Source organism: Heliangelus exortis, chromosome Z (assembly GCF_036169615.1).
Source record: "Heliangelus exortis chromosome Z, bHelExo1.hap1, whole genome shotgun sequence".
Lineage (NCBI taxonomy): Eukaryota > Metazoa > Chordata > Aves > Apodiformes > Trochilidae > Heliangelus > Heliangelus exortis.
In genome coordinates, this window is record NC_092454.1 from 14726821 (window position 1) to 14751615 (window position 24795).

Consider the following 24795-nt stretch of genomic DNA (forward strand, 5'->3'; position numbering starts at 1 on the left):
CTAGAATGCATACGTGGCTGGAGTATAGTTCAAGATGGAGCTGGCAGGGCAGAAATACAAAAAAAGCTGTTTATTTCAAGAGAAATAAAAGGGCTGATTTGAGGATTCATATTGTCAAGGCTTGATTCCTTTTACAAAATGTAGTATCACACTTAAACACTGCTAAACCACTGACTGCTTAGTAGCAATACAGCAAACCACATCCTTCAAAACATCAAACGAAAACATGCACTTGTTCATATTTACATATCTGCACAGTTTTGTAAACTTCAACACTAGAGGCCCCCACCCCACAACAGGGTAAGCTTAAATCAAAGATTGACAGAAGGGCTGAGATTGGCAAGGACCTTCTGAGGTCATGTGTGCCCACCCCTTGCTCAAGCAGGGCCACCTGGACCCATGACCATGTTGGATGGCTCATGAATTTCTCCAGGGTGGGAGAATCAGTCACTTGCAGTTGTTCTTTTTTTTTTGAATGCTGATTTTTTAATTTTAGTTTTTGTTAGTTTGTTTAAAGGAAAGTGTGGGACTTGGTCTCTCTCACGGAAAGAATTTTCTCATGAGGGTATCAGTATGAAATTATTACTGCTCAAGCTGTCATCACGAATACAATCAATAAAATTTTAAAAAACAAACATTTAGAATGAAATGAGAGAAATATTACAAGCCTGGCTACAATTCTACAGTATATACATTCATGTTGCAAAGTGTACTTGGGTATGCATTTGCAGTTTGATATGTAGATTTTAAGGAATTTTCTGCCTTTACAATAATAAAATTCTGCCTGATCACATTTAAGTATTACTGTTGAATTAACCTGTTAGTAAATTCAGAAAAAAAGATAACCAGATTTTACAAAAGATAAACAAAAAGAAGCTAATTCATCTCACTCGTTCTGTCACAAATTTGACAAAACCAAACTAAGTCTACCTTTGTTGGCAAGAAATTAATATATTATGCTGCAGATAATGTGAATTGGAAGCCTAATATTAGACCTGGGAAAATTGAAATAAAAAAAAACAGTAAATTGTTTTTTTCCTAAAGAGAAATGCATTGTTCATTGTCAAGTAATAAAAATAGTTATAACAGGCCATTTGGCAGGATGTGGGTAGAGAAGACACACTTTTGCAGAAGAGAAATAAAACAAAGAAACAGAAGAAGCTGCTGTGAGAAGGGTAGTAATTCCCAAATCTCAAATATTACTGAAAAGCCCTGGCATTTACGTGTTGGCAATTTTCTTTTAAAAAACATAATGAAGTAAAGTATTAGAAGAATCATAGTAATGAAAGACTAATGGAAAAAGGATAATTATGACTTAGAGCACGTGGTCGAAGAGCCTCCACAGGTTCAATAATTATGAAATCATCCAACCTTTTAAAACTCCTCCAATCATAACCTTTTAAGATTCCTTTAAAATTGCTTGGTTCAAAAATTAATAGTAACATTATTTACAATTAGGAATAACTCCCGAAGTTCTTTCTTTAGTAGAACATATTTATCAGAATGTTCAATATGCCCTAAAGACAAAAAGGCCAAAAAGTACAAACAATCAGTACTAAAGCACCAGAGACAACAAAAGTAGCTTCCCTAGCCATGGGCTCCAAAAACATTCAGAGGGCAAACTAGCTGGTGATAACTGCTCCTCCCTCTTCACAGAGAGTAAGGTCAATATAGCAATTACAGGAGCACCTTAGCAGTGTTTGTTTCAAGTGAATAATGTGCTTTGATGCAAATCTCTGATGTTCCCAGTTAAAATGCTTTGAAGTGCATCATGGAATCAGACTATATAAACTAGATTCCTTTCTGATTAAGGTTGACAACACAGTCCAAGAGAGCACCTGAAGGGCTACTCTGAACTAAACCAAGATGAGTATATTGTGAACACTGGGTCCCCAGCACTCTTAACTCAAGATATCCACTCCTATTGGTATGACGTAACTTGCCAAGGTAGACAAAGCTGACAGGATTTGCTGAACACACTTGGTGTACACTTTGTATGAGCATACCAGTATCTATAATTCAACATTACGGTGACAAAAGACATTTTTTATAGAATAAGCAGCATCAGTTACCTAGTAAATAAAACTTTGAGTATTAGATACTTCTAGAAAAACAACTTCAGAAAAAAAGAAGGAGATTTCTAAACAGGAAATCCAGACAGGGAAGATCTAAACTTACCTACTTCAACACAACAGCAACAGAATGCCACCAGTTATCTGATGTAGGCATGCATAAATTTGTATTAAATATTTCATATTATGATACTATAACACCATGAAGAAACACACTATTCATCTGCAATGCAGCTTTTGCTTAGGTGATTTTCATAATTATAATGCTGAGGGGAGTTTTCTTTTTTTTGTTTGGGTTTGTTTTAAATATTGCTCCTTACTATATTCTAAAAAGAAACTGGTTTTGCACAATCTGTTATCCTACCTCAAAAAAAAAACCATTTTGTTTTTTAAAGCTTTGGTCCACACATTCTAACTTTGCAAAACACCCTAAATGAATGACAAATTTTTTTGTATCAAAGCAACACACAACTGTTTTATTAGAAATAAATAAAATCAGTATCTTTTTTTATCTGAGAGTTCAAAGATTATTTTTCTAATGGCATCTGTGAATGTGTCTGAGTTTGAAAGTTCATTCACTATGTTATGAGACTAAGTAGCAGACAACTGTTACCTTATACAAGTTACATTATCTAGGTGAGGGTAATCTGAGAGGGGGAAGACTCTCCCTTTGCATCACATCATGTAGCCAACCCAGCACCATGGTGTACAGCTGCAGCTAGAGAAAAGATGCCCTCCAGATACTGCAGCACATTCTGACCTTCTTGCTGTCTTACTAAGAACAGAACCAACTTCAGTCAACATTTGTGGTCAAGAAACAGGTGAAAGCACAAATGAGTACACACTATTTGATGCACCTGAAGCATGAGTGTGGGAGATAGGGAAAACATCTTCTTAGCAAGTTACTAGCAGACATGTATAAAGCTGAGTATCAACTGGAACTTCACAGGAGCGTAATCTTTAAACTACAGTGAGCTGTGCTGCAGCAGCACAGTATCTAGAACGTAGTATGTGCAGCTATTGACATAATTATTTTATTGCATAAGGTTACCACATAAATATAGTATTTAACACAAAAAGCTTCCACAAGCCCAAGAACAAAACCACACAGGAAGCATCTGTGAAAAATAACAAAGTGGAGGACACACCTGGGATAAAAAGCAATCTCTAAATTGCCTACTTTCTAATCTGAAAGAACATTTCAGCTATCTTGGTATTTCTGTACTTTCATTGTTTCACATACAGTTCAAAGGATGTGGTTTACACATGTAGCATATTAATGTTGTCTGTTTTCCTACCAGTGCTATCTCTCCTAATCCAAGCTGTGCACGTCCCAAAGTCTGCCAGGCATCCCAAGAGCGTGGGTTTCGCTGGACAGCCATTTCTGCTGCATGCACTGCTGGGAACATTTCATGTAAAGACATCAGGACCTATGACAGAAAAATAAATAAGAGGAACAAGAATAAGCAAAACTGAAAGCAGATTTAATTTTTCTGGGATTACCCAAGCAAAGTCCATTTTTTTCAGTAAATAAGGAAAGGTTCAACTCACCTAGAATTTTCTAGTTTAAAAATTAGTTGTATAATCTCAGATAGTGACCCAGACACATTCCATAGCCCATGGAGAGAAACTCATATGCTAGGAGATGATTCATCTGAACTGTTGAAGCAACTCTATTAAGAGCAGATTAATTGCTTCTGAAGGTGTCCCTCCCTCTCCCTTGTCCCTACAAACCCCACATTCTTTAAACATTATGCTGAAGGACAAACATGGAGAAGTAAACACAGTAAGTAAGCAAGTATTGTTGAAAAACTCGATGGGTGTATACTTTTCTTTTTTTACTAGAAGATCAGAATCTACCAAATACAGTTGCAGTGCGCAATAGAATTAAAGAAACAATCTTTGTAATGCAGCATGGAAACAACCCTTAACAAGGACTACTGTATTTGGAGGGTAAGCATTCTGCAACAGTAAAGCCTAACTTAAACGTGATGTCACCTACACTACAAAACATGTAAGAAGTGGTTTCCAAATGTGAAAACTTCTTTCACTCAGCAATACAGGTTAGTGTCAGCCTGCTACCATAGTATTCTATTCGTCACATTTAATCTCCATAACTAAGCCCTTAAATTATATTTAACAACACATAACATGTCTCAAGCATTGCCTTATTTTTCCAAGACCACCATGAGATTGGCACATCACCTGAAGACCTGCATCACTCTGAGATCATGATTTCAGACACCCACATACTACGGTGATAGATACCAGTATAAGAAACAAATGACAACTGCATACCTACAGTATGATGAGAATGTCAACCACAAGAGTAAGACTCATGTGTGGGCAACCACTTTCATCGTAACTGACCCACAAGCATGATGAATAATATTTGAACATATTAGGACTACTGCTGAAATGCAAAAATCCTTTATTTAACCTTACTGTTCTATGGTATATTCAACAGACAAATAGAAGTTTGGAGTGCAGGAGGAATCAAATGCAATAATATCCAATATTTAATTAACATAAACTACTCAAACAGTACTGGGGTGAGTACAAAAAGATAAATAGCTTTCCTCCAGAAAGTAATCGTGAGCCCAAGAAACAAAGGAAGCCTAACTTTCTATAAATCCTCGGAATCCATACTCCTGATGTTTTAGTAAGACTAAATTTTTTCTAAAGACTAGTCCTATGGGTTCTCTTTAATTGTATTTAATAGGATGTGCACTGCAAATTACAAGTACACAATAATCTTTAAAAAACAACCTGCAGCTGTATCTCATGTAACCTTCCTCAACAGTCCTGACTGTGCTTTGTAAGCATGTTTGTAATTCATATTACATATTTTTCTAAAACTTTCAGTTCAACTTTATTTTTGTGGGCGGTTTCTCTTACCCACAAGTCTTTGCATTGCACCAAATTTTTACTAGTGGATAGGTGCATATGCTGCCAAAGTTAAATTATTCTGCAACTATCAGCCAGCTTTTAATGTGTTTATTCTCACAAGAGCAAACATATAAGTATATACTCATCTGAACCTTTTTTATGCATCCTGAGTATTCAGGATTCTCTACCATTACTTTCTACTGTGACACAATTCCAAAACATCTATATAAGTATTTAAGAAATCTTCTGTAGTTTTTAATTATTTTACTGTTTTATTACCCAACCGTGACCCCAATAATAAAAAACAATTATTCCACTTTCATCTACTAATCACTGTCATGTTTACTAATTTAGAAAGCTGATTTCAAAATGTTTTTCCAGATTCTTGTGATAATTGCTGTATTCCAAGCAACTATGACATTGGTTTCTCAAGGTACAAAGCAATAAAACCTGAATGTATATATACACTTTATCCAGCACAGGGGTTTTCTTCAATTATTAATAAAATGACTCAGGTATACTTGCCAGTCATTGCAAAAGAATAAACTTATTAATGCACACTATTGCCTAAACTTTTTTTTTTCATGTTAAGAGATAACAGAAATGAACAGACAATAGCAGACATGATTTATCCTGATGGCCTCTGTCAAAATATGCATTTCTTACCCTGAACTAGCTTAACATATCAGTTAAAAAAAAAAAATCATACTTCTAATTCCACAGACAGCATATAATTCTTGTACAGCATATGCTTCAGTGTTTATACATACTTGAACAAAATAATAATCTTGAGGTCTGCATGACAATACAAGATGTGAGGCTTGTTTTTGAGGATGCAATCACTGTGAAATACTACTTCATTGCATTTCAGATCTTCCTGCACAACTCATCAGTAGTTTAAACATACCTTGAACTGAACTCCTTGTCTCCTTCAGGATGTCAGGTAGCGATAGGATGAGGGGGAATGGATGCAAACAAGAGGTGGGTAGCTTTAGATTAGATTAGATATTAGGAAGTTCTTCACCATGAGAGTGGTGAGTCTCTGGCACAGGTTGCCCAGAGAGGTGGTGGAAGCCCCATCCCTGGAAATTTTTAAGCCCAGGCTGGACAGGGCTCTGAGCAACCTGATCTAGTGGGAGATGTCCCCGCCCGTGGCAGTGGGGTTGGAACTAGGTGATGTTAAAGATCCCTTCCAACCCTGAATATTGTATAATTCCTTTCCAAATCATCTTATTTCCTTTCATCTGTCATGCTGTCATTACTGTGACAGTATAATTTTTAAGAATCTATATAATTTGTTTCCTTTCACTCACCTCGTTTTGAGTAACATACTCTTATTCTATCTGCTCCAACACAGCACCAGCATGATGGTCCATTTTTTCTGCCTTTGTTACCGAGATGGCCCCAGGTTTTCTTTCACTTCAGCCCATATGCTTGAAATATTTGAGCTCATCAGCAAACTATTATCTTTTTATACTCACCTATCTTTTCAGGTATGCAACTGAAGCATGAATCTGGAAACCAGTAGCAGTTCCTACACCCAACCTGAGCAGATTCTGCTGCTTTTACCTTTGCTCAATTTTATCTCTTTATCACCGTAATTTATTTTCTTTACAAGTTTGTTTACACCTAGACATATAACTTCAGTAGCTGTTTTGAAATAAACATTTGAAATTCTGTAGAAAGCAAAATGAACAGACAAATATCCTAAAGGTTCCTTCCAAAATAAGTATGTCCTTTGATTTGGTTGAATTCCTCTCAAAAGAGCAAAGCAAACTCCTCTGTGTGGGGAGTTATTTGCAACCTCTATTGTGCTTGATGCAACAAACTCTTAACCCTCATTTAATCTTTTATGGACTACTTTAGTATAATTGACTCTACACTGCGAGCCATCCCCAACATCAATCCAGGCTGACACACAATTACATTACTTTGTCAGTAACTTTGTAGAATATCCTCTGATTCAAGTTACATTCACACCTATATTAATGTGGTTTTGGTGAGGTCTTTTTGATAGCAGAGATAATTGTTATCCTCTGCTAGTTACTTCGTGCAAAATATTGAGATTACTAGTAAAAATAGAAGCAATGAAGCATTATTCTAAAAAGGTCACAAACCCTTGCAATACAGTACTCAAATGGAACATCTGTTTTTTAAACACAAGTTTGCTTCTTAGAGTAGCTAGATCAGGTGCACTAAGGTATTTTTCAACAATCAGACATATAGCACAGTGTTTCATGGAGGAATTATACGCCACTGAAAACTCAATTTAAACGTCTTCCTCATTGTTTTAGCATCAACTTAAATGGATTCAGGTAGTCACACATTCAGAAAAATGCACAAATATATCCTTGTCATTTGAGGATAGGAAGACATTAAGCTTTCACTTACCAAAATTATGCTGGTGAAAGATTTCATAACTGAAACAATCCTAACAGCCAAATAGGTCTTTAATCTATTTTGAAAAAAGTTATGACAGAAAGTTATGACATTCTGCCAGCATTACTTGAGGTGAGGATGTGTGCTCTGCTTATGAACACCCTTTTAACAGCTGACACACTAAGATTCTATTCCTTTCCTGCTGCTCTCACATTAGTTTGTCAGGCTAATTTTGTTTTGAAAACTTCATTAGCAGGATGGGACTCAACTTTCATGATTAAGTAATCTCACTGCATATTTATTTTCCAACTGTAGTGATAACACTTCATTAGAAAACATTCATAAATTGATCAAACAATTCGGAAAAAAAGATCTTAGAAATAATAAAAACCATCTCCAGACTGTCATGCACTTTTGTATTTAAAATTACTAAAGAGGAATTTCTTGAAAAGATGTTCAGCAGTAGATTTGCAAAACTTCTTTTATTCCACCACGGACTCACCATTATCTCATTCATTAAATCAAAGAACATCCATGTCACTACAACAAGTTAGTTTTATAATAGGGCTATCTTTAAAAAAACAAAACAAAACAAAACAAAACAACCAAAAAAAAACACATACGACACAGATTAAGGATTAGAAGAACACAGTGGCAAAAAAAAAAAAACCAACAAACAATTAAACATAGCAACTGTCATCAGGAGAAAGAACAAGTATTAAAATCCAGGCAGTTGAATGACCCATTCTGCCCAACCCACAATATTTTGGAAGAGTTATGAAACTGAGTAATTCTTGGGTTTAGATGAGATCACTGGCTTGAAGGTGAATCATTATGTATATACACACTCAAATTCCAGTGAAACTGACCCAATTCCCTCTTCCATCCAGAAACTCATTTCGAAACACTGATGAATAAAGTATTTTCTACTCATAAGCAGTCCCACTTACCCATGCTATAAAGCAACTATGGTTGTTCCAAACAGCAATGCTTTTTGCTACATGGATTTCTGGAATTTACACCAGTGTTTTGAAGGAAAGCTATTCTCATTACATTCCTCTTCAAAAAAGAAAAAAATTAAAAATAATCAGCAATTATCAGCTGATTTGTTATAACCTAAACATAGGCTTGGGTGTCTGGTCACATCTTCAGAACCTTGAAACCTTTCTTAAGCCGGAAGAGGGATGGGTGGAAGCTGATATTATTTCTTGACTGAGTTAAAGATTAATAAAACCTTTGAAGAGGGGAAATGGAATGATCAAATATGAGTATGATGGATTTGGCCCATTTTTTTAATTAAAAAAAAAAAAAAAAAAAAAAAAAGAAGGAAAAAGAAAGAAAGAGACATACATCTGAAATGCCAGTCCCCTGTTCAATGAATGCAAACTGAGGGTTGTACAGATACTAGATCCTCAGACAACTGATGACAAATATACAAAAAGCTTATTGAATAGAGATAAACCTGACTGATTTTATTTATATTTGCTTGTTACTATAAATATCTATAAAAAAACTGTATTATGTACATTAGGAATCCTAATATAGTTGTACTGTGTGCTTGACAGTATTATCTGAGACCTCAGGTGGAAGTATCACTGGATGAGCAACAATAACCAAGTAAATTCTCCCTGCTTGTGTAGAATAGCAGAGTGCCTAATTTCACATAGAGTTTAGTAATACCTATCATAAAGCAAGTCCCTCCATTTCTCTCTTCACCCAAGAAGGGTCCCACATGGTCCTGAATACAAACCTCAGACCCAAATTCAAAGAACTTCTCAAAAGCTTCTTCCTCAGTTTTTGTAATTCAAAGCAGCAATAAACTGATACAGTCAATGTGTAAGAAACTTAGTCCACAATCAATTTCAAGCAGTCTTAGTGACTCATTAATAAAAGCAGTCTTCATACATTCCTTTAAATATACTTACAAAATTAGTATCTCATGCTAGAATCAATGCCACAGTGTTGCTGTTGGGTTTTTTCAAAGCTCTGGGGTTTCAGCTTTGTTTTGTTAACAAAAATACAGATATTAAATGCATAAACATTTACTTGCCATTGTTCTTGCAACAGAGGAGCAGATTAGGCTAGTGACAGAATATCAAGTACATATACTGCAAAAAACAGTCCACCCCTAACCTCTCCATACACCATATTAATCTGCTTTTACATGGATCAAAGAGTAGCTGAGAGCAGTGGAAAAAATATCAACTTCTAAGGGTTTTTGAAGCAGTTGAGCAACTCTGAAATTCCTACGTTTTTCTGGAAACACAATTCTTGCAAGTGTCATTGGCAACTGGGAACTCTAAATGCTATTTCTGCTCTTCAGATATGCTGAAAGACATTTGTCCCACATCTATTAAAAAGCAGATCTTTATATTTAAAGATATATTTACAAATATTTACAGACTGTACTGTGTGCAGGGTTAGCTGAGCTGCACATTAAACAATAGAGTATTCAGAATGTTAAGTTTGCTGCTAAGAAAGGAAATACTAATGAACTGGGAAGCTGCCACATCACACAGTATAAGAGTATCTTAATAAATGTAACAGGATACTCAGATATTCAAGCCCATGCAAAACTCCAGTCTTAATTCTCAAAAGAAATTACTTCCTCAGGAGACTTATCCTTGCAAAAAGAAAACTAGTATAGATGACAGTGTCTTCACATATCACACAAAGTCATTTTTAACACAAATTATCTCCTCTAGTTTGTAATTCACATACCGCTACAGGCGTATTTTCAGAGGCCCAGTGCTGGTTGAGTCCTTGTTCAAGTTGGTGTCCAGTTCTTCCAAATCTGGGCTACCAAAACTTTCTCATTTAACTATACAATAACAGCTACAGTACCTGTTCTGGATTGTAATAGCATAGCCAGCTCTATGACATTATAATTTAAATATAAATAGCCAAAATATTTATTTAATTAATTAGATATTCCTATTTTGTTAAAAGTAGATTTTTACAGCTCATTTTAGTGCCTTTAAAAGTACAAGGCTACATTGCACAACACACTAATTAGCATCCAGTAAGCATAAGTAATACTGCAAAAACCATATGTAATTAACTGTCATTACTAGTAATTAAACATCTGTAAAAAGAAATTAACTGGTGTATTCTAAAGAGATGTTACCAATCTAAAGATTAGATGTTTTTTTTAAAGCATTCAAGAAATAATTGTATAAATGCAAAATATTTTGTGCGTTAAATTTTCGTGTTCACTCACAGTGTAGCAAATATTATGCAACATCAAAAAGTGAAACCAAGAAGAACCCAAGAAGGGCAACTGCCCAGCACTGCTCTCCTCTTCAGGAAAGGAAGCAAAAGCATGATGGAATCATAAGCCTGAGTTCCTTTATTATTTCAGCTATCATGACCCTACAATGGTTTCACTCAAATTTAATGCCTGCCATTTTACAAGATGAATCTAGAGTCACACAGCTGGTTTCTCACCTCCTCCTGGTCAGCATGAAAGCTGCATGACTTTTTTTTCCAACTCACCTTTGCCATTTAGCTGAAACACAGGCAGAGGGAGGCAGGATAACCAACTCAGTATGAAGTATGGCAGATGCATCACTGATTGAAGAATGTTGTAGTCTGCATCCACCTGCATAAATCACTGCATCATAGTTCAGACCCTGGTAAACTAACATAATTCCCTGTTCCCCTGTAATTACTGTGAAAATATTTAATTTTTTATTATACTTTCAATTAAATAGAGTACTTTTGGAGAGCTAGCTTAACTTCTGCATTCACATAACAGTATAAAAAAGACCTGTTACAAGACAGCTATTCACTGATTTGTCCAACTGAGCATAATAGTACTTTTCAACAGCTTTCTCCTGATTTTAGGAAAAAAAATCTAATTGCAAAATAAGGCTACTTGGCTACTTTAAAAAAAAAAATATCTGTGTTAAGAAGCCAGCAATTCCTTCAACACTAGAAGAAATCATATCTGGTGGTTTGTTTATCAAAGATTGAGTTAAATCTTAAAACTATAGTAAAAAAAAATTAAAGGACCAATACCATTTTCACATCTTAGATGAATTTGTTTCCTAGTGGAGTTAAAAACTGAATGTACAAATGAAAGGAAACAAACTTTACAGAAACCATAGAACCATGGCTTGAATATGGGAGGCTGCTAATTAAAGATTAATTCTATCTCTTCCAATAGTGCCCAATTAAGATCCACAACTCCTTGGCACATAGCTCTGCAGATGCTAAAAGGTTACATGACAGCAGAAAGCTATGAGACAGCTTTGTTGAAGAAAAATCTTCCACGCACTTCTAAACACTGTGAAGTCTCAGGACCAAAGTTTGCTGGAGGCTGGGAAATGTACCATGACTACACATGTTGTAACATTTATATGACTCCTTCCCATACATCAACTGTTGGAAGCTGTCAGGATATTAGGCCAGGACAGACAGATCTTTCATTTAAACTATCATTAATTTAAAGGCATCCAAACACAAATAAATATTCAATGGAGGTTTACATATTTAAGATGTTTTGTTACCATAGAACTCTAGAGGTATGTATGAGACAAGAACCTAAGTCATAAAGATCTGTTAATAACAATATAGTCTCTCTAATCCTAAGTATGTCCAAATTAAGAGAAAGTACTAGTGTAGAATTTCCACAAATTTTGAACAAAATGCGTGACAATTTTTTTTTTTCTAAAAAGAAATATCCCTGCTGGTTTAGAAGCTAGAAAGAAAGTGACTACCAATCTAGCTGGTGAGAAAGTGGGGAGCACAAATGTCTACTTCTCAGTACTGTGTAGGAAACAGAATGAGAGAAAAATTTAGCACTAGAAAAATTTAGTAATTTGAAGTAAAACTAATTATCTTACTACCAACACTATTCAAATTAACAAACCAAGTCAGGAATAAACACTTCATATACACCCCTCTAAGTTTTCACTAACATGTCTGTATCCTTTATATACATATTCTATGTTGACAAAGCAATCCAACATACACTTCTAAAATAATTCATGAAGAAAAACCCTTAAAGCCATTAGGTATTTCTCAAACCAGAGACAAAACCAACTACAATCTAAACCTGCACCTATATAAAATGAAGGCCTCCTTCAGCATTACTGTACTAAAATGAGCTTATGATTCTTTGGCAGAATCAAACTTTCTTTACTTCACAGGTAACACGACTGTGAAGATGAGGTAGTATCGAGGGGAAAAAAAAACCCAACAAAACACTCAGGACACCTTGGAAAATATTTGCTTCTTGGGGTTTGTTTGGCATTTTTGGGGGTTTAGATTTGTTGGGTTTTGGTCTGTTTTTTTTTTTTTTTTTGGTTGGTTGGTTTGGTTTTTTGGGGAGCTTTGGGGGGAAGTTGTTTTTTATCCAGGAAAAGATTTACAATAGTTATTTAAGTATTTACAACAACTATTTTAAAACTAGACAGTACAGTAATCTTGCTAAAAGTTACATAATGCTTTCACTGAAGTACCATGATTTTAATTCTCCTAACTTTAACCAATATATTTTTCAGCCATTGTATGAGTAGCTACCTTCCTAAAAATATTTTTCCTGTTCTAATTTATCCAGCTGGTTGAAAGAAGCCATAATTTTCCTGTGCTCACCCTCAATCCTTAAATAATTTTTGCAGAAGAGCTTTTTTATTTAAAACAGGGGAAAAAGTATGGTTTTTTGTACGGTTATATACAGATGGAGACAAAAGCTTCCCAATGCAAAGAAAATAATGGATCCAGGCACTTCTGCAATCTAAGCCACACAAGGACACACCATAATTACAAGGTGACCTCATAACTTAAATGAGGCATTGATGGCTTCAAGTCTTTTTCCTCAAAAGACCTTTAAAATAAGGGCTCAGATGAACAGACATCATAAGTATACTGTGCAGTGCTCTTTACCAAGACTATTTATCTATGTAATACTTAATAGAAAAACACTGGACCATGTTCTTTTGTACACAGTATCCCTGTTTAATGTTGATAAGTATTTATCAACAGCTCTTTAGAAAAAGCAAGCTGATTGTCAAATTTGCTCATCTATCACAGTGAAGCTCTCTTTGCTCCTCCCACTAGAATTTTTAAATATGTCTGTTGCTTTTTCCACATCGTTACATCATAAGTCATGTCTTAACAAAGATACTGTTGATTGTCATTGTCTGTGATAACAGCATTATTTTATCCCTGTTAAAAGATACCCTGTTGTGTTTGGGAAAATGGAAAACCTGAATTGTGCTCTAATTTACTCACATAATAACTGCACAATGTTGGAGAATATTTGTTCACAAGTATGATCTTTTCTATTTTAATTTCTAAACTGATAAAGAATTGCCATGCTTTACCTGTGATTTCATCTCATAAAGAGTAGCATCTTCTGGAGTTAATTGAAGTGCTTCGTCCCACTTGTGAATAGCTTCTCTGTACCTGTAGTTAAAACAACATTACAGACACAATGTATTTAAATACATTACATATTTCTATTTCTTGACACTGTCCTAAATAAGTGCCATAGTACCTCATTAGTATTAATGATTTTTCTAACCACTTATCTGTAAGACATACAGATGTCTTGCATACAGACAGACAGACAGTTCTGTTCTAAGGAACTGGCCTGTCTGTTCTCCTGACCAAATGGATGCTAACTCCTACTGTACAGCTGGCCTTAAGCAAATGGCAATGCAATGACTTCAAACTAGAAATCTTGCACGAAGTCCAGTTCCCCTCATGGTTAAAATCATCCTTCGTCAGGCATAAAGAAACATAAAGTGCACCCAAAACATCAATGTATGGGTTCATGTATGACCCATGTATGACCCTTTAAAATTTGCTTTCAGTCTGAAAAGGCTGAAAAAGAGAAGTTATCCTTCCGTATTTTTGTACTGTAAGACATTAAGACATCTGAGTAACTTGAGTATATAAGAAGGAAGTTGAAAGTAAACAGTAATTTTGAAATCGCTCAACTTCATAACCTTCCCAGAAAAAAAAAATTTGGAACAGTTGACCAAAACTGGTCTTTGTCTGTTGGAAATTCAAATCAAGGACACTGATACAAGTTTTACTATTCCTGAACCTGCCAGAACAAACTCTAATAACCTTACAAGTTTCAAGAGAGAAGTTACTGTATAGTTTTAGTAAAATCAATTCACAATTTTACTACCCCAAAAAAAGCTGCAAATTAATATAAATTAAGTATCAGATATTGCAAGCTACAATATATCTATAGAGAAGTTACATATTTTTACTGCTGACCAGAAGTTTTAGATACAAGCTTTAGTTCCTCAAAATAGTTTCAGCAGCAGTTCCTCTGAAAGCAGCAAGACAAAGAAAAAAAAAAAGTAAAAGAAAAACTGTTAAGCTGAATTTAAAGCGATTTTGAAATATTGATCTGGTCCTGAGAATTACTTACTCAGATAGTCTTTAGAAACATAGTTGTACAGCTACAAGTACCATCTGCCTTTTCTTAGTTAGTCTGGTATTTAATCCCTTTAACCTTTTAATTACTTGCCCAAAGATAGCTGACAGCTCTCTCTTACTTCATGTTATGTTCTTACTGGTTCTCAGAAATCACTTACAGAAACTAGGGCAAGAAGTCAAAAGCTGGCAAGAGTACTGAAAGAAAAGTATCAAAAAAGATTTCTGGGAATCAGATACCAGTCTTTCTCTGTCCTTCTCCAAATGACTTAAGTGGCCAAATATGATGCTCAAGGGTAGACTACGAACACGGCAAAACATTTTTTGGAAGAAATGACACACAAAAAGCAATACTCTGCTTATATTGTACTCTGAGCAGTTCCACTGCATCCAGTTAACATGTTCTTGTTATCTATATCAAATAATATCATTCCCCTGCATTTTCTTTCCTGCTATTACTTCCAATCTCTTTACAATGTTTGGTCATATTGATCCATAAGTAATAATATTCCAGAGCAATAATGACAGAAATTACACACAAAAACAGAGAGAAGGAGATAAAGACAGAACACACATAGTTCTCCATGGCATTCTGAGACTTAAAGGGCAATTTTAATTTCTTTTTGATGAAAGTACCATTTCAGTACAGTAAGTTAAGAATGAAGGTACCCTATAAAACTCCCCATAAAGCTGAAATAATCAGAAGTATTGATGTAGAACTGTTCCAATAGAACAACTATTATAAAGTACCAATGCAAATACTAGTCAGCAAAAATCAAGTCCCCTGACATAAGTGAAGCACAGACATGTAATAAACAGTTCCATCTACCCCCAAGGACATAATATATACATATGCAGATAGTATAGAGACTGGATGTTACCATCCAGAACTGGAGGGATGGTTCTAAGACTTTAAAATCCAAGATCAATAACATACAAATAATAAACATACAATTTGAAAGAAGACTTCTGAGAACTCTGACTACCAGCACTGCAGGAACAAAGACTGGTGAGCTTGTGTCATGAGACAAAAATGCTCTGCAAAGGAGCAAATTAGACAAGTTTATGCTTCAACTTCCACAGCACAGTCAGTCATTTACAATGCTCTTACATTCATACTGATAAGCAACCTCACAAGAACCAATTCAGATTGATGACTTTCATTGGCAGTGTGATTTTGCATGCACATAATAGTGCCTATCAAAAGTAACAGCAAGAACTCATTTGAACTACCTTCTTCCATTTTCCCCATAGCACAGCATGAGATTAAAAAAAAAAAAAAAAAGAAAAAGAAAAAAATAATAAGAAAAAAAAATTAAAAAAAAAAAAGGAAAAAACCCCCCCCACACAAACCTAGATTCAAAAACAGACAAATGTTACAGATGTCCTTATCTAGATGAACTACTGGGGAGGACTATTTAAGCCACTGAGTTCACAGTATCCTATGCTTCTGAACCCTAAATTCTAAAATTAATTCCTATTATTATTACTTAAATCCCATGCTTTACTTATCAGGGGACATTTACAAAGAATATATTGAGTTCTGGAAGGGCTCCCTTTCCCATTAAAGTACTCCCAGATTTGCAACACAGAAAAGTAATCAATAATGCACACGTCTGTAATGCACCTGTGAAACATAACATCTCTTCTGGAGGAGAAAAAAAGGAAGCAATCAAATCTTGATAGCTTCAAGAGTTCCATCTGGGCTTTTTTTCCAGTTTTGATGAGTATTTAAAATGTCTCTCAATCTCAATTTAGTATCAGAATATGATGACCAAAACTAAACAACTTGTGCACCCTCATAATCAGTTAAAATATATACAGGAACTATAAATTACACAGGAAAAAAAAAAGATAGGTTAAAGGTTTCTCCCATACTTTCCACGTAATTTTTCAATTTGGCCATGAGAGCAAGATGGTCAAGCAAGAGACAGAATTTGCCTTCTATATTGTAAATTTTTTATTTCATTCTCAACATGTGGTACTACCCTGTGGAACACAGTACACAAAGCTTTCCTATATTAAGCCCTTATTTAAGTCCTTTTTGAAGTCTCAATAATTGTCATCAAATTTGGACCAGAAATGATCTTTAAGACTGAAAAATACTTCACTAGAGTACAATTCCATTTTAAAACATGAAATTCATCAAATAATAGGTCCAATAAAGTATGTTACATGTGAGCAATACCAGGGAAAGTCAGCCTTCTGACAAATAGAAAAGTTTCACTGACAGATCAAAGACAATTAGAAACATCTATATCAACATCCAAATCCACTGAATGTTAATTTATAAGTGCCACAATAGCAAATTGCCCAGAAAAGGAAAGCTTGCATTACAGCTTCCACCCTATGAGAACTTCCTACAGAAAAGCCCTTGGCTACAGAACTCCTTTCAGTAAGTTTAAGGTATTTAGCATGTGTCTGCCATCTTTAACAGTAAAGTTGGATTTTGAAGCCAGCTGAATACAAGCTGTTATTCATCAGCAACATCTCTTGTCCAAAAAATGTAGTTTTTTAAAAAATCTCAAGTTTTAAATGTATTCTTAATTTTTGCAGATGTCAAAAAGCTTTATCATGAGTCTGCTACATTAGATTTCTATTACAAGATGACAGGTTGAAGACAAAACAAAGTTATTTTAAGATCTGCCATTTGGCTGCTAGAGGCAGTAAAATTCCCGAGACTGGTGTGAAAACATTTCCCATACACACTAAGAGTGGCAGCTTGTAAAAAGTGTCAGTTTGAACTGGCTTCAAAATAGCAAACTTCAGTTCTTCATGGCTCCCCCCAGGGTAAAACAAAAACATGGGACTACTGCAAACAGTTCAAACCAAAGTAGAGAGTTGGGTTGTGCTGACCTTGACTAAAATTGGCTTAACTGGTGATGGAATTACAACCTTTGACTGGATACTTAACTTGTGAACTACCAAAGCTAGGTATCATGTATACCAGCCATGCTTTCAATTAACTCAAGACTGATAAAATTTAACTATTTAGTCTACTTTGTGGACAACTGTTAACTCCTATGTAAATAAATGAACAGACCAAAAAGCAGTACACAAAGTCAAGACCTACAAGAAATTAGGGTAAAATTTCTAATACAATTTTTAATTGTATTAGAAAACACAATTAATTTGATGACCACATGTTACGTACAAGACCTTCACCATTTTTCTTGTAGTAATACACTATGCTGTGAAGTCAACTCCAATAACAATTAGCAGTCCTATAACACCAAATATTTCCTCGAAGAAAAAAAGACTATGTACTGCTCTTGACTTCCCCCACCCCCTATTTGAACTAAACCTTGAAAAGGCCTGACAGCCCACGATGCTGCTCCTAAAGAGTTTTTATTCAAGAGTTTTTATTATTATGATCCCTTAAATTCAGGTTATTTTAATTTTAGAATATATGGTCAACAGGAACACATCACGTTCAGTGAGGACTGAGCAAGGGATACTGAATTGCTGTTTCAAAATTAATTTCCATAAAACATAAAGACAGTTAAAACACAAAGGAGGTGGGAGTACCATCCGTGTCAACAATAACAACTAGGCTTTGCTTAAGAACAACTGAAAAATAGAATAAATTAGGAAATAATTTTTTTCCTCTATGAAGAAAACTAATATGAAAAAATAATTTCTAAATACAAATGTTTTATTATTAAAGTACAAGCAACTAGGAGGATTTAACTGTAGATCAAAAAAACTAACTTAAAAAAATCAAACACAATCATATTTTACAGTAGCCAACTCACAGTACATCATGCCAGTAATACAGGGAATACTGGTCACTGTGACAGCTTCAGTAGAGCAACTATTGCCAGAGTCTGTCAAGCGAAGTATGTGGAGAAGGCCAGAAGTCATGTTTCTCCATGAAAATTGCCTAGATAATTAATAATAGAATCACAGAATTTTCAGGGTTGGGAGGGACCCTTAAGATCAGGTAGTTCCAACCCCCCTGACATGGGCAGGGACACTCAGAGCCCTGTCCAGCCTGGCCTTAAAACTTCCAGGGATGGGGTTTCCACCACTTCTCTGGGCAACCTGTTCCACTGTCTCACCACCCTCATGGTGAAGAACTTCTTCCTAAAATCTAATCTAAATCTATCCCCCTCTAATTTGAATCCATTCCCCCTAGTCCTATCACTACCTGACATCCTAAAAAGTCCCTCACCATCTTTCTTGAAGCCTTCTTCAGATACTGGAAGGATATAGTAAGGTCTCGAAGCCTTCTCCTCTTGAGACTGAATAACACAAACTCTTTCAGTCTGTATTCAACGGCAAGTGCTGCAGCATTCTGATCATCATCGTGGCCCTTCTCTGGACACACTTCAGCACTCCCATGTCCCTCCTGCCCTGAGGAGAAGGACCTGGAGGTGATGGTGGACCAGAAGCTTAATCAATATGTGGCTGCAACCCAGAATGCCAACCAGGTCCTGGGCTGCATCAAAAGAAGCACAGACACCAGGTCAAGGGAGGCAGTTCTCCCCCCCTATTCTGCTCTTGTGAGACACCACCTGGAGTACTGTGTCCATATCTGGTGTCTCCAACATAAGGAGGACACAGACCTCCTTGAACATGTCCAGAAGAGAGCCAATAAAATGATCAGAGGGCTGGAGCACCTCTCCTGTGTAGACAGGCTGAGGAAGTGAGGGTTGTTCAGCCTGGAGAAGAGGAGGCTCCAAGGTGACCTTCTAGAGTCCTCCCAATGCCTGAAGGGGGGGCTACAAGAAAGCTAGGGCAAGACTTCTTGTACAGGTGTGTTGTGAGAGGTTTAAGGGGCAATGGTTTAAAATCTGAAGAGGGGAGATACTAAATCAGATATTAGGAGGAAACTCTTCTACTATGATGGTTTTAAGGCAATGGAACAGGTTGCCCAGGGAAGTTGGGTATACCTCCTCCCTGGAAGTGTCCAAGGCCAGGCTGGATGGAGCCTTGAGCAACTTGATCTAGTTGGAGGTGTCCCTGCCCATGGCAGAGAGGTTGGAAATAGATGACCTTTAAGGTCCCTTCCAACCCTGGTCATTCTGTAATTCTATGAATGAATGTAAATTTCCAGATTTTGCTAAGTTGTATTATAGCATGTATATAGAGACTAGAGTGCCCTACATTTAAAAGCTGTATTAAATATAAGAGCTGATAAATTAAGTTATGGGCAAAATCTTAGCCCAAGTCACAAACACATTAACATGCTAGATCAACTTCTGCATTAATGCATTTACGTGAATCTCTAGCCACCACCCACCAGTACAGACCTGCTTACAGAAATTGGTTTCTGCAGGATTGTGATGGTGCTGGGTTTCTGCCAACATGTCCCTGCCCCAGCCAGTTTATAACAGTAACATGCAGCAACAGAAAAGGAACAAAGACGGTTTAGCAGATGAGCTTTGGAAACAAACAAGTCTACCGTGAGAGAAACCTGAAATGGAGTACTTCAGCTCAACGCAACTCTTACAGGAAATGAGAGTGCACCAGATGCTCTCTGCTGCATGCACTTACTGTCACTCATATGCAGCAAAAGGTTGTAAGTGTTGCTGAGGAAAAGTATCTCAAAGGCTGCACAGCATATGTACACCATATTCAAAGAAAAATCAGACCATCACAGGAAAAAGGTAGTAAAAGTTAAAAAGAGTAATTAAGTATCCCAGTTTATAATTTACCAGGCTACCAGACTACCTAATTTATAATTCACCAGGTACCTAACCCCAAGTACAGACATGAGGACAAGGAGTCTTCCTTGTATTGTGAAGAGACCTCAAACATACACAGGTTTGTATCTTGCCTGATGCCCCTGAGTGCCTAAAGCTATAGAGGATGATACACAGGCATCAATTGATATTATATGAATATATTATATTTTTCTTAAGTAGAAAATTTATATCTACAACTGTTCCGTGAATATTCCCCTGTTTCTATTTACAAGTAGATACTTACATAAATATGCACATATTCAAATACAGACAGATATTACAATGTCACAATTCAACATCCTCATATACTGATAATTCTAAGAAAGAGATCCTCTCAAAATTATTCAAACTGCATACAGGTTAAGTACTCTACACTTCCGCTTGCAAACGCTCTCAGAATTATCTGCACTAAATTAGTAACAGCTTCAAAACCAAACTCCAGTTTTGCCAAATAATAAATAAACAGTTGTTGGAAAATAATATTTGTCAAAACAAAAGGAACATGGATAAATTAACAATAAATGGTAATTTAAACAAAGGAACTGTTTAAAACAAATATTCTTTAAAGAACATCCTCCTCAATGAGAGAAGACAACTACATGCATCACCAGGAACAACGATTCTGACAGTAAGTAGGAAAAACAATAAAGCCATCAATAAAAATTAACTTAAAGACAAAAAACAGTGTGCTACTTCACATGGCAGTTTATGGGAGGATGTTAAACGCAGTAAAATTATCTGCTTTTTTTTTTTTTTTTCATTCTGTAGAAAGGTTATGAGGCCTGCAAAACAAACTATATGTTCTGACTAATAAGAGAGAAGCTGCAACATGTGCGTTTCCCAAAAATGGAGGTAAGAAGTCCATGCTTGTTCAGTCTTTTCTGCTTCAACTCATCTGTTCTGCACTGTAGAGCTAGAGTTTGTAACACCCTTTGCCTTACACATGATCTGCTCATTAAAATGAGTCTTTCTCAAGAAAGCTAAGAGCAATAAAACTATACATATTTATATATAGTGAGAGAGTGAAAAACTGAACACTGAAACACATTATCAGGTATTTTGACTAGAAGTCATGAGCATTTCAAGCCCCTTTTTGTATTATGCAATTTAACTTACGAGTGATAAACCTACTTTTCTCTGCATTTCTCTTAGAAAACACTCAACCTAATCAAAGATAATACTTTCTGAGATTAAAAATTTTCAGTTTATTTGAAGAACACTGGTATTGGTCATTCATCCTGAAACAACGTAAGCACTATATGGAATAGCTAAACATACCTGGCTTGCAAATTACATCCAAGACAACAAAATCAAACAGCTGTTTTTCAGCCTCGGAGGAACAGTAGGAATACTTAATATTCTCCTAGTTTTATTATAAGCATTTCTCAGTGATTTTCTCTACATTAAATTACAAAATCCAACTGTGTAAAGCTTTTAGATCACTCTTACGGAATGAGTCAACATTCATACTGCCATATAACAGCAGCCTAACAGAACTACAGACTTTACTTCAAAAGCCAGGCAGATTTGTAAACTCCCAGATTATCTGCTGAATTAATCCTTTTAATTTTCTAACTTTCAAACTATATCTTTGTTTTAAATTAGGTCACTTATCAGAGAGAGATGGGAACAAGGCAGAGCAAAGACTGCCCATCTTTTTGTATCTCTCTAATGCAGAAAGCATTTCAACAAAGATGAAACAAAACTAAACTAGTTTAGTTTAGACTAGTGAAACAAAATTAAAAATAAATTCAAGAAACAGAAAGAAGTTTCCCACCCACCATGAAATGTTTCATAGCAGCAACCTGTACAGCCAAATTAAAAGTGTCCTGAACGTTCCTTCTGTATTCTAAATGCGTCTGTATTTTAATAGGATAAAATTAAAGAATGGCCGAGATTGGAATGGACGTCTGGAGATCATTTAATCCAATTACTGTGCTTAAAGCTGAGTCTGCTAAAGGAGGCTGCCCAAGTTATTGTCCAACTGTGTTCTGTGTATCAACAAGGATGGGAAGTCCACACGCTATACTCTGGTCAATCTGTTACCTCACAGGTTGGCCCAGCATGATTTCCCCTGTGCTAAACCATGACACCTATTCCCAATAATCTTCTTGTGCTTCCTGCATGTCAAACTCATTTACAGAATTCTTTGCTACATTCCCTTCCCAAGGGCCGATTTGAGATTGGTGGGCCTATATATCCCTGAATTCTCCTTCTTACCCTTAGTGAAGATTAGAAGTGATTTTGCTTACTAAAAGCTCTCTGGAACCACCACCAGCACTGTTAAATATGAAAATCAGTATGTCTTTACAGTTACATGAACCAACTCTCTCAACACTGTCAGATATGCCCCATAGGGTCTCTTGAACTTGTGTACGTCAGATTTGTCTTGACATTTCATAGTGTAAACCTCTTCCATCAAGGCTAAACCTACCTTCATCTAACTTTTTGCTCTGGTCTAATGGGCCTGGGGATCCTCAATGCAAGCCTTATCAGCAAACATATTTAGAGTCTCTGTGATCTTCCTGGGTCACATGACTCTGCTCCCACCTCTAGTACATTTTGATTTTATGTCTGGATTTTGTTGGGAGCTCCATGCAGAACTTTTACCACATTTTCTTGATTTCCTGCATATCAAGATGACCCAATCTTGAGCCTGGAGGATAACCTGATCAGGTATTACTCTCCTCCTCCACCTGCTTAATATGCTATTATTTATAACAGTTAACTTAAATACAGCAATAAACACACTTTGCAGTGTGTACACTGCAAACATGTACATCTCATTATCTGACACCTAACACCTTACAGCATATAATGAAAAAATCAGACTTGATTCCAGATTATATAGCTAAGCAACCAAACTACACCTGTTGAAGTTATGCTACCATATTAGCATCTGGGAAAAAAAAAAAAGTCCCAACTGCTATAATGTAGATTAAGTAGCATTTTACAGAAGTTCAATATAAAAAAAATAATAATTAGGAAATTAAAATATCAAAAATTAATGCCTCTAAAAACAATCATTAAAATCAACCCGTTATCCGGTATGCTCATAGTACTTTGACATGTCCTTATTTAATTTGCTGTTGTAAAAGAAACAGTAGTTATTCAGTTAATAAGTAGAACCTTATTAACCACTATAGTTTACACATCAAGTGACAAAGTGACATCAACTATTCGTTTTAACATAGCTGAATCTCTATAAACTTCGCAAAAACCAGTGTTCCAGTTGAAACCATGATCACTATCAGCAGCCGCCAGCAGCTGCCTCAGCAATGGAGATTTTTCAGTGCAATATGGAGGAGTTAATACATGACATCAGAAGCAAGAGCAGGATTAACTTTTATGTAGCAAAACTGTAAAATTAAATGCCATTCAGTAAGAATTTAAACCCAGTACTGTTTATTTGTAAAAGTAAAGTATTCAGAGAAGCAATCTTTGCACACCTTCAGGGTAAATTGAGAAGAACTCTACCTCCACCTACTGGACCAGCTACAAAAATGTCTGAAGTTTGGTAACAGCTTTAGTTTGCTTTGTTTTGAGGGTGTGGTTGGTTGGTTTTTCATGTAAAATCAATTTCTAGACTAAAATATTCTCCTCTCTTTCAATCAACAGATAATATTATGGCTTCCTAAAAGACTGTACGTTTACTTAATTGCCCACACATCAAAGAACACACAAACATATCACTTCTTCTATATATCCACCTTTTTGTCATCTTCTGACAAGATCACTCACCTACTCATCATTCTAAGTGTCTGTTGGTCAAGTGCTGGTCAACTATTCTCTTCAGCATCATTTTTCTACTGTGTGTGTCTCAGTCTCAGCTTAACAGGTTCATGCACACACATTACAGCAGGTACACACATTACACCAGGTACAAATACTCCTCACACAGCTCCCACAAGGCTGAAAACCCATACCCATACACCTCCAAAATCATTCACCCATGGCACTCCTGAGTTTGCCACTGGACAGAGAAAGGCTGTACAAATTCTGATCCTCAAGAAGCCAATTATTCCTTTCCCCTAAAAGCACCACGACTCTTCAGAAGCACAAGTCAGCCATAGAATCACAGAACTATTGAAGCTAAAGGAACATCTAGAGATCACCGAGACCAACTCTCCCCCTAAAGCAGGATCATCTGGAGCACATTACACAGGACTGCATCCATGTTTTTAGTATCTCCAGAGAAGGGACAACAACCTCCCTGAGCAGCCTGTTCCAGTGCCCAGGCACCCTCAGAGTAAAAAAATTTTTTCTTATGTTTAAATGCAACTTCTGATGTTCCAGCTTGTGCCTGTTGCCCCTCATTCTGCCACTGGGAACTACTGAGAGAAGTCCAGTTCCATTGTCCTTGCACC

At 36.0% G+C, this 24795-nt stretch overlaps 1 protein-coding gene across 2 annotated transcripts in view; it reads right to left on the reverse strand.

Annotated features, from left to right (window-relative positions):
- TTC33 (tetratricopeptide repeat domain 33) overlaps positions 1 to 24795 on the reverse strand; it is a 34037-nt gene that overhangs the window by 4750 nt on the left and 4492 nt on the right. For both annotated transcript variants that reach the window (XM_071730359.1, XM_071730360.1), the window contains exons 3-4: positions 13670 to 13751; positions 3371 to 3502 (exon numbers count right to left, since the gene is read on the reverse strand). In XM_071730359.1, coding sequence (XP_071586460.1) covers positions 3371 to 3502; positions 13670 to 13751 — 214 coding nt within the window. The remainder of the gene's footprint in view (positions 1 to 3370; positions 3503 to 13669; positions 13752 to 24795) is intronic.